The 16,419-nt window shown below is 30.1% G+C and overlaps 2 protein-coding genes across 13 annotated transcripts in view; one reads left to right on the forward strand and one right to left on the reverse strand.

The window, feature by feature from the left end:
• CA (Cbl-associated protein) overlaps positions 1-12,829 on the forward strand; it is a 75,630-nt gene extending 62,801 nt beyond the window's left edge. For 11 of the 12 annotated variants that reach the window (XM_071199423.1, XM_071199424.1, XM_071199428.1 and 8 more), the window contains 3 exons: positions 10,760-11,062; positions 11,217-11,701; positions 11,900-12,829. In XM_071199423.1, the coding sequence (XP_071055524.1) occupies positions 10,760-11,062; positions 11,217-11,701; positions 11,900-12,068 (957 nt within the window). In that variant the 3' untranslated portion in view covers positions 12,069-12,829. The remainder of the gene's footprint in view (positions 1-10,759; positions 11,063-11,216; positions 11,702-11,899) is intronic. The other variant, XM_071199431.1, reaches the window with a different exon arrangement.
• A 768-nt stretch (positions 12,830-13,597) lies between these two features.
• LOC111420680 (transmembrane protein 161-like emei) lies at positions 13,598-15,559 on the reverse strand. The gene is made up of 7 exons (XM_023053725.2): positions 15,454-15,559; positions 14,952-15,391; positions 14,675-14,890; positions 14,367-14,624; positions 14,144-14,318; positions 13,842-14,084; positions 13,598-13,780 (listed from the first exon to the last, which is right to left on the reverse strand). Exons 1-7 carry the CDS (start codon positions 15,454-15,456, stop codon positions 13,661-13,663), a joined length of 1,455 nt encoding a protein of 484 aa, XP_022909493.1. The 5' UTR covers positions 15,457-15,559; the 3' UTR covers positions 13,598-13,660.
• Positions 15,560-16,419: the final 860 nt, after the last annotated feature.

Consider the following 16,419-nt stretch of genomic DNA (forward strand, 5'->3'; position numbering starts at 1 on the left):
AAACAATTTATTGTACGCCAGTTAATAAAACGAAATACAACATTAGAACAGACTTGAACTAAGACCACTTACGACAACTGTTATCAAAACCTACATGTTAATGTTGTGCGAAGTTAAATTAAATTTAAGCTTAATTATGAGCTACTGCAAAAGGTTTTCAACATGACCACCACCAGCATTTATACACGCATTTAACCGTTTGGTTAAGGATTGTCTGACTTTAAAAAATGTAGCAGGATTATTTCGTATTGAATTGGCTGCATCTTGAATTCTATTCCATAACTCGTCTCGTGTATTTATAGTAGGTTCAGCATAGACCATTGATTTCATGTAACCCCACACATGGTGGCCACTGAAATTCACTACTACGTCCAATCCAACGGTGAGGGAATGTTTCATTCAGATGTTCGCGCACAGCACGTGAAAAATGTGGAGGAGCACCGTCTTGCATGAACCACATATTTCTTCTTAGTTGTAATGGAAGATCTCCCAAGAGGTCGACTAAGTCATTATTTAAAAAAATTAAATATGACTCTCCATTTAAATTAGGAGGTAATTCAACTGGGCCCAGTAATGTATTGCCTATTACACCGCACCACACATTTATTTTAAACTCGTGCTGGAAATGTCTATCTTTTTTTAAACGAGGGTTTTCGGTTTCCCAGGCATGACTATTTCGCCAATTAAAAACTCCGCGTCTGGTAAAGGTTGCTTCATCCGTGAAAAGAATGTTATTTAGGAATGTTGGATTATTATTCAATTTTCCTTTTAGCCACTGACAAAATTGAACTCTGATTCGATAATCTGTTGGAAGTAAATTTTGCACAGGTATAAAATGATAGGGATATAAATTTTCCTTGTGTAAAATTCTAGTCACGGATGGTTGGCTTATTCCAGTTGCTGCAGACAATCGACGAGTGCTTATTTCAGAATTTTGCGCAATTCTTACCAAAATTTCATCTTCTTGCTGCGGAGTGATAATCTTAGGACGTCCTGTATGATATTTTGGACGAAATGAACCTGTTTCACCCAATCGATTATAAATATTTTGAAATATCTTCCGGTTTGGTTGCCTTCTGTAAGGGTACATTTCACGATATTTTCTGGATGCTGCTTGCCCAGAAAAACGTTCTTGTGCGTAAACGCATAACATGTCTCTCATTTCTTCGTTTGAAAAGTGATTATGTCTCGGCATTTTGATTTATGTTAGGACAAGAATGAATCAGTTTACTTAACAATAAAATGTTTTAAACTATTCATTAAACGTAAAAGCTCATTGACGTTTCATAATTCATATGGCGCATGTGGCGACATCTACGAGTTAACTCAAATCCTCTCACACATTATTGTTTACCCTTACAAAAACTATAAGTCAACTATGAGTCATTATGTAGAAAAGTAGCTGATCTATTAACAAAAATCTATTTTATTTTTTTCGCTTTAACATCCTGTATCTCAGCAAGGAGCAGACTAAGACCCATTATTGTTAATGAAAATATTATTATTTTGGCCTCCTGAACGTACATTTACAATTTGGTCTATTACTTATGATTCACATAAGAACCGACACAGAGCAGGGACATGTAGAGGACAATAAATTAAGACGATTTAAAGTAACTTACCTCTATACTAAGTTGTACACCTGAGGAGTTATGGGCCTTCAAAGTTGGCTCTTAAATTTTTAAAAAGTTCAATATCTTCGTAATAAATTAAGCTAGAAGAACCAAGTTTGGTATACGTTATGAGTGTACCAAGGGTATTAATTGGTAGCAAATTGAACTCAATTGAGGCATTTCAAAAGGTTGATTAAGGGTGATGGTACCATAAATTTTGATAGATTTTTTTAACCTTTTGGCGGATTTAATAAATTACTACTTCATTTCATGTGGAATTTAATTCTAAAACTTTTCTTACTCTTATTATTTTTTAAAAAACTTTGTCGTTTTCATAAAAAACTTAAATAACTAAAGACACTTTAGTATTTCGTAATTTTACTTAAAATAAGCGAAAATTCAGTAGTCGGCTATGAAATTGTACGTCAAACTTGACAAATAGGTTATAAAATTATTTGACAACAAGGTTTTATAACCTATTTGTCAAGTTTGACGTACAATTTCACAGCCGACTACTGAATTTTCGATGATTTTAAGTAGCATTAACAAGATACGCGTCTTTAGTTTTTTGAGTTTTTTATGAAAACGACAATGTTTTTTAAAAAATAATAAGAGTAAAAAAAGTTTTAGAATTAAATTCCACATGAAATGAGGCAATAATGTGTTAAATCCACCAAAAGGTTAAAAAAATCTGTCAAAATTTAGGAGACCATCACCCTTAATCAACCCTTTGAAATGCCATAATTGGCCTCAATTTGCTACCAATTAATACCTTCAGTACACTCATAACGTATACCAAATTTGGTTTTTCTAGCTTAATGTATTATGAAGATATTCAATGATTTCAAAATTTAAGACCCAACTTTGAAGGCCTATAACTCCTCATGGGTGCAACTTAGTATAGAGGTAAATTGCGTTAAATCATCTTAATTTATGGTCCTCTACATGTCCCTGCTCTGTGTCGGTTCTTATGTGAATCACCCTGTATATTTCTGTTCTGATAGTTTTCTAAGTTTTATTTGAACAACGTTATAATAATTATAAAACTAATAGTGTAGTTTTAATTTTTTAATATCTTGATCTCTACAATTTGTTTCAAAAAAACAAGTAAGTTTACACCATTTCGGTTCTGGTTCATTTTGGTTGTGTTTCTCCCTATTTTATATATTTTATTTTATTTTATTTACAGTTCTGGATAGCTCCCCCTATTTTAAAAAATAATTGTTTTTTCTATTTGCTGTTTGAAATCGATGATATTATCGAGATCCAAAACTAGATACTACTAAATTTCTGACAGTAATTATTTTAATGTTTTTTGTATAATTTACTAATGAATGTTGTTTCAATGCAGTCGTGCCTGATGACGAGATATTTTCTCGAAACATATGTGGCACCAATATCATTTAATAAATAATTTTTCATCGTACTTAATCTGAAGTTTATTATTATTAATATATTTTCACGATGAACCTGGATTACGCGTTGGGTTCAATGTAAAGATTATTTTCTATAAACGATTCTTTTTAAATAAGTAAATATATCATGAAAACATATGGAAAAGATTAAATTGAATACCACATAATTTGGCAGCCAAAAATTCCCAAAGAAATCATTTTATTTGATACAAAAAAAGAGACTCCCCCCTTAAAAAGCTTGAATTAGATTATACTAGTATTATTTGGAGTGCTTTACACTCAATTTCAAATTATTTCATGTTTTGACTATGTTAATAATTAAAGTTTTATTATTTTTCAAGCACAAATCCAATGAGTAGCGTTCAAACGGTTTTTATTTAGCAACATTACACCGTTCAAATCGCGAATTATCCCGACATGTGTTGGTAAATTAATAAAATTAAAAACGACTCACCGAATGGATGTTGTTTCCCTTGGATTTTACTTCGAAGCTCAGCTGGAAAGAAAAGATAAATTAATTTATTGTGACATAAAAAGTGAATCAATACGATACCTTTTAACATCCATAAAATAGCAATCCGATGATCTCAACCATATCATATCACTAATATCACTTAACACTTAGCACAAATATAACACTTAAGGTGGGTTCTTAACGTGTTTTTGTTTTAGTCATAGTCATAAGCGTTTGCTTTAGCTGTAGCTATAAGAAAAGGGATTATTTCATGCAATATTTAAGCACAACACATTAAAGGAGAATTTTGACATATAAACAGTCGTGCCACAACTCGTACCAAATTAAAAAAAAAGAAATCGGGAGTGAAACTGTTTTGTTTATTATAAACAAAAAGAAAATTGTTGTCGCTGCTAGAGAAATTAAGATTAAGAAATAAAATGACGACGTTTTGGCAGAGATCAATCAATAAAATTAGAAAATTAGAGGGAAATTATGCCATTCTGATTAGAAACATGTTGGAGAAAGAGGAGGACGATTTGTGATTTTTTAAATATGTCGTTCGAAGAGTTTAATGAATTGTTAAGACTGGTTGAACCTTTTTTAGCAAAAACACCAAATAAAAATACAATTTCACCCACTCAAAGGTTGATAATAACCCTACAATAAAATATAAAACCTAACTGACTTAACCACAATTTATAAAATAAAACAAAACACTGCTATATTATAACGACGCAAAAGAGAAAAGTGCGCATGCGTCACGTCACTAATTGTTTTAGTTTTAAGAAGTTAAAAGTTGGGCAACTCTTGGGACTAGCACAAAAACCGTTTTAATTGTAAGGTTTTGCATGACCAGTACTACTATAACACAATACCTTAACTTTTCACTCTTACAACTATGCCAACAACTACGACTAAAACACGTTAGAGTTAGTAATAAGTTTTATTTTTCTAAACTACTTTATCACCCTTAAATGGCCGCACATCAACTAAAACGCGTTATTAGCGAATCAACGTTTAAACATCCCCTCCTTAATTTTTTGTGTGAAGAAGGAATACTGGAGGTGAATAAACAAAAAATGTAAAGACGACGGGGCGAAGCGGTTTTAAATCGTTTTTTGCTTTTAAAACTCGACCTTTCAATAAAAAAATTACTCGTTTTCTCGAAACATTTCAAATAAAACTTACATTTTATTAAAATAAAACGCACTAATCGAATTTCAACACTTCCTGCAAAAGAAAGTCTAGCCCCCAATACAAAAAAATTAATTTAAACTAAATCGAGTATAATTAGAGAACGGTTTGACGGATTTTAATGTTTTATATCTCAATTAAAAGTTTGTGTCTGGCTGAATGCGGATGTCGAAATGCCCGATTCTAACAAGGGAAGTATCAGAACTGTCCCTCACCGATTTTGTTAAAATTTGGTACAGCGATAGTATGGCCAAAAATAAGGTTTACGTATTTTTTTATACGTGCTAATAAAGCCCCTGGGGCGAGTTATAAGGGTTGGAAATCGGGGCGAAATATATATATTCGCTTATAGGCTGAAAACGAAAATAGCTATCGAAATGTGGTAAATGTAAACTGATATTCATTTTCAAAGAGCTTTCCATTGATGTATCACACATATATCTGAGGGCTTCAGGGGGTAAACTACCCCTACTTTTTTGAAATATTTTAAAAACTACCCTGTCGATTTTGTCGATATTATGTGTCCTTATAGTACGTTTAAAAATATTAATGACGTGTTTTTTCTTATTTGCCTCTGACCATCCCCTGTAAAGTTACGGGGTATGATAGATAACCCCTTTCCTTAAGAATAATGTGATAAACTGTTACACTGTTGAACAATATTTTGAAGAAAAGCATAAATTAGATGTAAATTAAGATTTACGCAGTAAAATAAACCCTATACGACATTTAGGGGTGGCTGGGGTTAACTACCCTAACCACCCCAAAAATTATTAGATTTTGGTGCAATTTACGACGATGATTTTTTATACGTTAAGTAGTACTCTTGAAAGAACTTAAAAGGGTTAGAAGTTTGGGGTAGAAAATATATTTTCGCTAATAATTTTCATAATCCTACAGAAAACGTTTTTTATCCTTACTCTATTTAAATAACACAAAAGTTAGTGTAGTTATATAAATATTTATTAATAATAAGTTAAAAAGTAACTAGCAAAGAAATGGTTGACTATTACAAATTTTATTGTATTCTACATTATTAATTTAATTTCTTTCTTTTTACTTTTTTTATTCAATGTATTGTTGGCAATAATGAAAATCATGGAAAGAATGTTTTAAACACAACGATTGTTTACACCATGCACAAGTTATAACAGCTATTTCTCCACAGATATCGCACGTAGGTTTTTCATTGGAAAAGCAAACCTCCACAAGATTTTCAACTGTTCTGGTCTCTCCTCTATATATCCAGACGCAAGCTACGCGTATTTAAAAACATTAATAAATCGTGGGGAAGACAACTGGTTATGCGTTAGGGATTGCAATTTTAAAATATTATCTCGCTGATGCAAATTGACATCGTACTGATACAGAATAATTTGATCAGAAAATCTTCTAATGAAATTATTCCATATTCTAAAACCAAATACATCCAGGGGTTGAATTTGACCTGTTGGCAGTGGCCACTCCAAGAATCCAGTAATAGTAATGATTTGGGTCCGGTGTTTGGGAAATAGACATTTTGTAGCCAATTTTTCATATGAGCAGAAGTCAGTTTACCAGACTTTGATGCCAAAACGAATATGTTATCTGCTTTGAACATTGTATTTATTACCCTCGGTCCAAACGTACCAGAGGATTCTAACAATGTAGAATACAATTTGTGATATTTAACCATTTTTTTTCAGTTGCTTTTTAACTCATTATTAATAAATATTTACATAATTATCCTAGCTTTTGTGTTATTTAAATAGAATAAGGATAAAAAAGCTTTTTCTGTAGTAACTTCTAACCCTTGTAAGTTCTTACAATAGTACTAACGTATAAAAAAATCAGCGTGGCTAAATTGCTCCAAAATCGACAAACAATTTTCGCAAAAAAAAATTTATTTGGGGTGGTTAGGGTAGTTAACCCCCGCCACCCCTTAATGTCGTATAGGGTTTATTTTACTGCGTAAATCTTAATTTACATCTAATTAATGGTTTTCTTCAAAATATTGTTCAAAAGTGTAACTGATTATCACATTATTCTTAAGGAAAGGGGTTATCTATCATACCCCGTAACTTTACAGGGGATGGACAGAGGCAAATAAGAAAAAACACGTCATTAATATTTTTAAACGTACTATAAGGACACATAATATCGACAAAATCGACAGGGTAGTTTTTAAAATATTTCAAAAAAGTAGGGGTAGTTTACCCCCTGAAGCCCTCAGATATACGTGTGATACATCAATGGAAAGCTCTTTGAAAATGAATATCAGTTTACATTTACCACATTTCGATAGCTATTTTCGTTTTCAGCCTATAAGCGAATATATATATTTCGCCCCGATTTCCAACCCTTATAACTCGCCCCAGGGGCTTTATTAGCACGTATAAAAAAATACGTAAACCTTATTTTTGACCATACTATCGCTGTACCAAATTTCAACAAAATCGGTGAGGGACATTTCTGATACTTCCCTTGTAAGTATTAAATATTATACAGGTGTATCTGAATGACTGCAACAAACTTCAAGGGGCGATTCTTTAGTGAATTTTAAGGGTACTTTGATATATGAACCATGGGCGACTTCGGCCCCCCTAAGGAGCTACACCCCTCCAAAAATGGCGGAAAATTTTGGTTTAATTTCTTTTTCTCAAAAACCATAAACGCTGGGAAAATGAAATTTGGGGAATATGTTTAACTCATAATAGGGCTCGTTTTGACCCTATTTGTACTTTCAACCTACCCTTCTAAACTACTAAACGTAACCACCCCCTTTACATTTTTGCTAAAATTTTTTTTATGCGGATGATAAACACATTGGAAAAATTTCAGTTAGATAGATAAAACTATTCTAAAACTTTTTTGTCTCTCTAAAATTTTTCCAAAAACGACTAATTTTTGAGAAAAAAAATAATAAAGTTAAACAACGGGATTATCGATCAAAAATTGGAATGAATTTTTAATGAAAAATTCTTGGTAGGCTTTGCAATCTTTGTCAGAAATATTTTTGACGTTTAAATGTCAGTGTTTTCGTACTATTATTATTTTCGTAACTTTTATGGTTTCTATGGTTACATATCATAAATTGAACTGGAAAATTTTTTACATTAAAATTGGAATAATTAGTTAACTTTTATAGTTAGAGTATAAAATTCATGCGATTTAGTAGTTTGAACATATCCGACGCATTATTTATGCTGAGATAAGTTTGAAAAATCAGTAACAAAAATTTTTTTCCTCTTTATATCTCGATTCGGGGACATACTGTATAAGTTTTTATCTCTCAAAATTACACCGTTCAAATCGAGAATTTTCCCGATATGTTTTGGTCAATTAATAAAATTGAAAACGACTCACCGAATGGATGTTGTTTCCCTTGGATTTTACTTCGAAGCTCAGCTGGAAAGAAAAGATAAATTAATTTATTGTGACAAAAAAAAAATGAATTAATACGATACCTTTCAACATCCATAAAATAGCAATCCCATGATGTCCTATATCACATCACTAATATCACCCAACACTTAGCACAAATATAGCACGCATTTATCACTTAATTCACGTAACAAGTTTTATTTTTCTAAACTAGTTTATCACCCTTAAATGCCCGCACATCAACTAAAATGCGTTATTAGCGAATCAACTTCCAAACATCCCCTCCTTAATTTATTGTGGGAAGAAGGAATAGTGGAGGTTTTACGACGGGGCGAAGCGGTTTTAAACCGTTTTTTTGGATAAAACTCAACCTTTCCATAAAAAAATTACTCGTTTTCTCGAAACATTCCAAATAAAACTTAGATACGTAGTTTATATATATTTCAAATATATATATTTCAATGTTAAACACTTTCTGCAAAAGCCCAATATAAAAAAATTAATTTAAACTAAATCAACTATAATTAGAGAACAGTTTGACGGATTTTAATGTTGGATCTTGATCATCATGTACAGGGTGTCCCAATTTCGATGTCCGCATAGGCTATCTCCGAAACTAAAAGAGATAGAAAAAAAGTAGCTTACATGTCATGATCTCGTTTTTCGAGAAAATGCTAATGCCGAAAACTCCGAACAGCTATCGTCTTTTGTTTTCGCCCTATCGGCAAAAACTGAAAATTTTGCGAAAACGACAATCGCGAATATCTCACTTATTATCAAAGATGGAGTATTATAAATAAAATATTATATGGGCAATTTTTTACGAAGAATTCAGTGGCGTAGGTAGAATTTTTTTTCCCATCTTTTATTTTCGAGATTTGAGACATAACTTTATTTTTTTAAATGGAAACCATAGTTGGCTATGACCTAAAATAATTTGTTATTTTCTTCTGATAACAAATATATATAGTTTGTGGGGTATATTTCTTATAGTTATTGAATAATTAACAAAAATCTAAAACTAATGTATGTATTTAAAACTTAATGTTGTTATGGTGATAACCATACCATGATGGAAAACATTGGGTACGTTCAGCAGGTGTCAACAGTTGAATTAAATCAGTCAGCTAGTTGTATGAGCTTTAATACAGCGGAACGAAATCGGCTGAACAAGCAATTGAGAATTAGCAGTTCAGCATAACCTAAAACTATGGCCGACAATAACATTTTTGAAAATTTTGTGTTATTACAAGAGATAATGGATGATGATATTGATTTTAAGGCTCATTTCATTTTATACAGTTCTGCCAGTTTTCCAAATTAAAGGGGAGAAACAAAAAATATTAATCCTAACCTAGAATTTCACAACCGCTGACAAACTAAGCGCAGATTACTTACGCTGAGATATTTACTAAACTGCTAATATAGCAACTCAACAGTTGACACCGGCTGAACGTGCCCATTGTTTAAAATTATTGCCAAAGTTTCTAGTAGTATTTAAAAATTCACTAACAACTCTGGCATTATGTGCTGGTGCTCCGTCATATTGAAAATATATCATTTGAGACTTATTTAATGGCAAATTGTCGACCAAAGGCACAATGTGCTGCCTTGATATATTGAGGTATTACCTCAGTTTAAGTTTTTATGGTAGATACTATATGCCAACATTCTATTATTTAAAAGGGCACACCATACATTGAACCCCAACCTTCTTTGAACACTCAAAGACTATATTGGTCCAGATGACATTTTGAACAAACAGCAGATTATTTAATTTTTCTAAATATCATCTACAAAATTCTAATCTTAGATTGACATGAGCTACTTTTTTTCTATCTCCTTTAGTTTCGGAGATAGCCTATGCAGACATCGAAATTTGGACACCCTGTACAGGGTGTCCAAATTTATCTCAGTTATTATGAAAGATAGAAAGTTGCGGCTTTCGCGAACCTGAGTTACTTTTTTGTGAAACTTACAATGGCGCAAACCAAATTTTCATAGCCCTCTTCGTTTTTGATATACACGGAGTGTTTCAAAATTTAAGATTTTCAGACACGTCTTGTATCTCAGCTATCCGGAAACGTAAAAACGGGTTCTAATAGATTTTTTCACATAGAATCCAATGGTGCACGTAGAATTTTTCTAGTCATCACGGTTTTTGAGTTATAAAGAGTTAAGTATTTTAGAAGTTGAGTATTCAGTGTTTGAGTTGTGTTTATAACTCAAAAACCGTGATGACTAGAAAAATTCTACGTGCACCATTGGATTCCACGTGAAAAAATCTATTAGAACCCGTTTTTACTTTTTTACTAAGTTTCCGGATAGCCGAGATACAGGAGGTGTCTGAAAATCGTAAATTTCACAAAAAAATAGCTCAGTTCGCGAATGCCGCAACTTTCTATGTTTCATAATAACTGAGATACCTTGCAAACCCATCGAAATTTGGACACCCTGTACATCGTTTACAAGTTATCACCACTTAAAAAAGGTTATTTTTGTGTTATTTTCGTGTACCTTCGCATTATTTTGGCGTTTTAGCGAAATTCGAAAGAGATTTCGAATTTCCACTTTCGTATTGGTCAAAGATTAAGCTTTCGAATGAGACATTGTTTATCGAAATCGGTTGACTGCTTCTCTTGTTATAATCAAAAATCCTATCTAATTGGGGGCTAACTTCGCATATGTCTTTTTTATCACAAATTTTATTTATTTAGGAGCTTCAAGATATGAATAATAGACGACACACAGATAATTTTATACCATCACAAAAATCTCCGATTCCTTTAAATCGCTACGATGATTTTATAGATGATTATAGTCCGAAATTAAAACCAAGGCCAAAATCCCCTGAACCTAGATTAGTAGCAAAAGCACTTTACACTTTCGTTGGACAAACAGCAAGGGAATTAACGTTTAAGAAAGGTGATATTATTTATATTCGAAGACAAATCGATAAAAACTGGTACGAAGGTGAACACAACGCTATGGTTGGATTATTTCCCGCGAATTATGTTGAGGTAGGTTTAAAATAAAATAAAGAGAAAGTTTTAGGAAAAGTTTTCAAACCTAAAAAAAGAAATAAATAAACTTTCTATACACAGACATCGGCGACAAGTTTCTAATTAACTGCTGACCTTGTAACTTGTAACAATTACGATTTTTTCTTTACAGATAATTCCTTATGACGGTTCAAAATCAACAATAAGAAAATCTCACGAAGGTCAAGCTCGTGCTAAATACAACTTCATCGCACAAACTCATTTAGAACTTTCGTTAGCAAAAGGAGAGCTTGTTGTAATAACTAGAAGAGTCGATGATAATTGGTTTGAAGGGAAGATTGGTGGAAGAAAAGGAATTTTTCCAGTCTCCTATGTTGAGGTGTTGATAGATCCGAGTGAAGCACCTCAAGTTCCGGCTCAATCTAAACCAGTTGCGGCCCCGGCCGCTCATTCTTTACTTTTGAATGGATCTTTAGGTGGCAAAGAATCAATGGGATCGCATAATTACGTGCCAACCACTCAAAATACTCAACAAAACGGCCATCAAAATGGGGGATTAACTTACCATGCTAAACCAGTTCAAATAACGGGAAGTTTGAAACGAAATCCTCTAAATCAAGAGTTACACGTTGATACGCAATCAGAACCTTATGTACCGTAAGTACATTTTATTCAAATAAATCTAATACTTTTTCTTTAATTTTTTTTGTAGTGATTATTACAAAATATTACTAACAAAGTAAATTATTTTAATCTTGGTAGGTTTATATGTATACTAAAAATTCTTTTCTGTTTCTCAATGTTATTTATTATTTTAAAATTAATTTTAATTAATTTTAAACCGTTATTTTATAGATATCGTGCCCTGTATAAGTACAAACCACAAAATGAGGATGAAATCGAATTAAACGAAGGCGATACGGTTTACGTTTTGGAAAAATGCGATGATGGTTGGTTTGTTGGAGCCAGCGATAGAACAGGAGCTTTGGGAACATTTCCCGGAAATTACGTTGAAAGGATTTAAAATTATCCATTACCTTCATACTGGCCAGTTTTAAAAATATAAAAGAGGCAATTGAATGTAAAAAAATCTTAAAAAAACAACTATGCTAACAAATTAAGCGCATTGCCAATAAATGGAGTTATAATAATTAATAATAAGATAAAATTAATTTTTAATAATTTCAGGATTAATCTTTTAGCGTAATTATCTAGTCACTAGCCAAATATGAGGATTAGTTAATTAGCTTTTAGGAAAACTAATTAAAAAAAATAGATCTTAAAAACTAAACATGAACACCAAAAAAAAGAAACTTTATTTTTTATGTAAATTTTATTTTATCTTTAAAAATACAGGTAAAAAACATTAATAATAAATAATCGTAATATTAATAACTATGTCCAACGTTAAAAAAAATCTTATGCAAACATAGTTCTTCCATATTACGTAGCGATAATGATGTGTAACAAAATAATGGGTGAAATCGAGAGTTTACATCGATTTTTTTATCGACATATCCCAAGAAGAATAATCCAACAATAATAATCGATGTGTTCCTTTAAATAAAAAAGAAATTATATGAATTAATATTTAAATAAATTTTAGAAGAGTGCCTTCCAAAAGAAAGTGAATAATAAATAGAAAATTGCAAACATTTCTTTTCGCTTTTGCCTAGAAAATATTAATAAATAATTATTATTAAAAAAAATAACTGTTTCATATTAATGATTTACGTTTTATTTATATAACATGTTTACAATAAATGTCACCATAAAATTCTTCTATATTGTGTTTTTCTTTTTGTAACAAAATCGTTACCAAATCATTTTTCCATTACATCTTCTAGTTGAATCAGAAATTCAGCGTTTCAAAAGTCTTCGTTAATTCCTTTTAAAGCAATTCACCCTATCAACACATCTATAGAATATCTAAAATAATAACAGAATCAAAGAAATAAATAAACAAATTTTATCTTAATAAATATAGGCAATCCAAATCACCGCCCGATTAATTTTATTAAAATCTTTAATTAAATTAATTTAGTCGAAATTTTAATAATAAAATGTATGTTTAAATGTAAAATGAAAAGTTTTGAGAAATAAAACCATGTGGCTAAAGAAAAATTCAATTTGTAATACTTTTTTGACATAAAATTATGTCAGAATTGAATTAAACCAAATCATTTTTCTATTACATCTTCTAGTTGAATCAGGGATTCTTTTCAAAAGTCTTCGTTAATTCCTTTTAAAGCAATTCACCCTATCAACACATCTATAGAATATCTAAAATAATAACAGAATCAAAGAAATAAATAAATTAACAAAGTTTATCTTAATAAATATAGGCAACCCGAATCACCGTCCGATTAATTTTATTAAAATTTTTAATTAAATTAATTTAGTCGAAATTTTTGTAAAAAAATGTATGTTTAAATGTAAAATGAAAAGTTTTGGGAAATAAAAACCATGTGGCTAAAGAAAAATTCAATTTGTAATACTTTTTTGACATAATTTTAACTGTCAACAAAAATGACAGGAAATAAAATTTAACAATTCAATTAATACCCGAATTTATTTAATTAAAACACGTAGAGTTTTTTATTGTCTTACTTAAAATTACGACTGTGTAAAATACGATTGATAAATCATTCCTATTGATGTGGTAGTAAAATATAAAAAACAACTCCACCAAGTACCAAAACCAAAAAGTCCTTTAAAAACTTGTGGGGTAAACACCTGTCAAAAAAAGATCATGAAATAAATCTTAAAGTTGAATAAAATAAAATTTGATTTTTACATTTTTTAAATTTTCAATTGCTAAATGAAACTGATGAGCTGAATTTTGTATATTATCTTCTCCCTCTAAGTTGGTTTGTTCGAACGAATTAGCTGGACACTCCTCCAAATTTTGATTTCCCAACAAACCATTCCAACTAAATCCTCCCAAAGTCTTGTACATAAATGCAAAATAAATTATTAATATTAAAGGAGCGATGTACTGTAAAGTGACTACACATAAATAATAAAAAACTGCAGCAATCTAAAACATTTTAAATGAAATTATTAACATTTAGAAATAATTGCAATAATAAAAAGAACCTTTTTTTGTAAATCAATGTTGGTGATTCTCCCAGCTTCTTTTTTTTGTTCTTCCAATCTGTGATAAGCCATGTCCAAATATGCTTGTAAATAAACTGGCATTAAAACTATTTTTATGATAACAGTTAAAATAATAAAAATCAGTCTTAAAATTTCAAATGAATCATTGCTTAATCTAAAAAAAGAAAACGAATTTGATGAAATTTTTACTTCTTTAACTTACAAAGGAGAAGTCATCCCAGAAAAAATTCTAACAGTTAAATAATGCCTTGAAAACGGCTTTATCCAAGCTACAACTAAAAGAAATGGGAGTGCAAAGCTTAAATTTAATAAAGTTTGAATCGTTTTATTCTTTCTATGGAGTTTTAATAAATCCCAATGCATTCGGGCTATTCTTAAACCGGGAAATGTGAAAACAGCTCCCAATAAAGCACCAAATATCGCCAAAAAGAATTGGATGATTATTTTTGACGCAGGACCTCTAAAAAATTTTTTATAAAAACTAATTTTAAATTATTTTTAATAACTTACGAAGAGTTTAAACCTTGTTGATTTAAAAAAGTGGAAGCACTATCATTGAAGCTTTTATAAGCAGTTTGTAATCCAATCTCCAAAATATTTTCATCCACAATTAAAATCATCATTGCAATTAATAAATAAACAAAACCCATTACCAAACATGTTGATCTTTCACCAACAGACTCATCTGCTTTGAAATATTGAACAGTTAAAGAAAATAATAACTTACTATATATTTACTAAGGAAAATAATGATATTAAATAATTATAAGTAATTAAAATAGGATACATCGCAAATATTAATACTAAAGTACACCACATCATACTTAAATTCATTTCATCTTTTAACGAAAAAAAGTTTTGATAAATTTCAGTAATAACATAAACCAAACAAGAGTAAATTGCAAAATCAACCAGCCATTGGTATTCAGCGTAAAACCTAAGATGTATAACATCTAATTGGGTAACTTTAGCCGTTTTTAAATCAATTTCAAGACTCCTCGGAATATGAAACGAGTCGACTTTCCCATTTTGTTGCTTCCCTTTCCGATTTTTATGTTTATCTTTCGGTATATTCGCAACTTCTTTTAATTCATCATCCGTGGGATACAAATATCTTACAAGACCCGTTGAGCAGAGCAAAAATTTTGCGAACGAAAAGTATGGCCCCAATTTCTGAATGATCGAAATCATAATTAACGTTATTACGAGTTGCGCTCCAAGTAATGCCTTAAAAAATTAATTATAATTTGTATTTTACGTTAAAAATAAGGTTAATTTCGAATTCTTACCATTTTTATAATTTAAAATCGAGCTATTATTTTTAGAAGTAACCTAAATAACCTAAAAATTATTTTTGGACGAGCAATTATTTGACAGATTAAGTATGTGATCATATGTATAGCGATTAAGTTAAATGTATTTTAATGAAGCCAACATCTATGTCTATCTCTTTTTAGTTTTAATAATATGGAATTTTTAATTCGATTTAATTTATAATGAAATTAAATAATTATTAATTATAACGTTAAATAATACAATTTCGGTGTTGATATAAATATAAAACGTAAATTCAATTAATTTCTTTAAAAATTTTTAAATTCGGCGGTTAAAATAATAAAAATTTTATCTTAATACATATAGGCAACCCAAATCACCGTCCGATTAATTTTATTAAAATCTTTAATTAAATTAATTTAGTCGAAATTTTTGTAACAAAATGTATGTTTAAAAGTAAAATGAAAAATTTTGGGAAATAAAAACCATGTGGCTCCAGAAAAATTCAATTTGTAATACTTTTTTGACATAATTTTAACTGTCAACAAAAATGACAGCAAATAAAATTTAACAATTTAATTAATATCCGAATTTATTTAATTAAATGGTTGTTTAAAACACGTAGTTTTTTTATTGTATTACTTAAAATTACGATTGATGTCTTTTTTTTGTAAATCAATGTTGGTGATTCTCCCAGCTTCTTTTTTCAAATTATCGACCAGAAATTATAGCAATTAATTCATAAAATTACTTAATAGATTTTTAGAGAGCAATATGGTATAAAAAGTTATTTAGAAATATCTAAAATAATAAAAGAGATAAATAAATTAACAAATTTTATCTTAATAAACATAGGCAACCCAAATCACCGTAAAATTAATTTTATTAAAATCCTTAATTAAATTAATTTAGTCGAAATTTTTGTAACAAAATGTATGTTTAAAAGTAAAATGAAAAATTTTGGGAAATAAAAACCATGT

The sequence above is a fragment of the Onthophagus taurus genome, chromosome 10 (assembly GCF_036711975.1).
Source record: "Onthophagus taurus isolate NC chromosome 10, IU_Otau_3.0, whole genome shotgun sequence".
Lineage (NCBI taxonomy): Eukaryota > Metazoa > Arthropoda > Insecta > Coleoptera > Scarabaeidae > Onthophagus > Onthophagus taurus.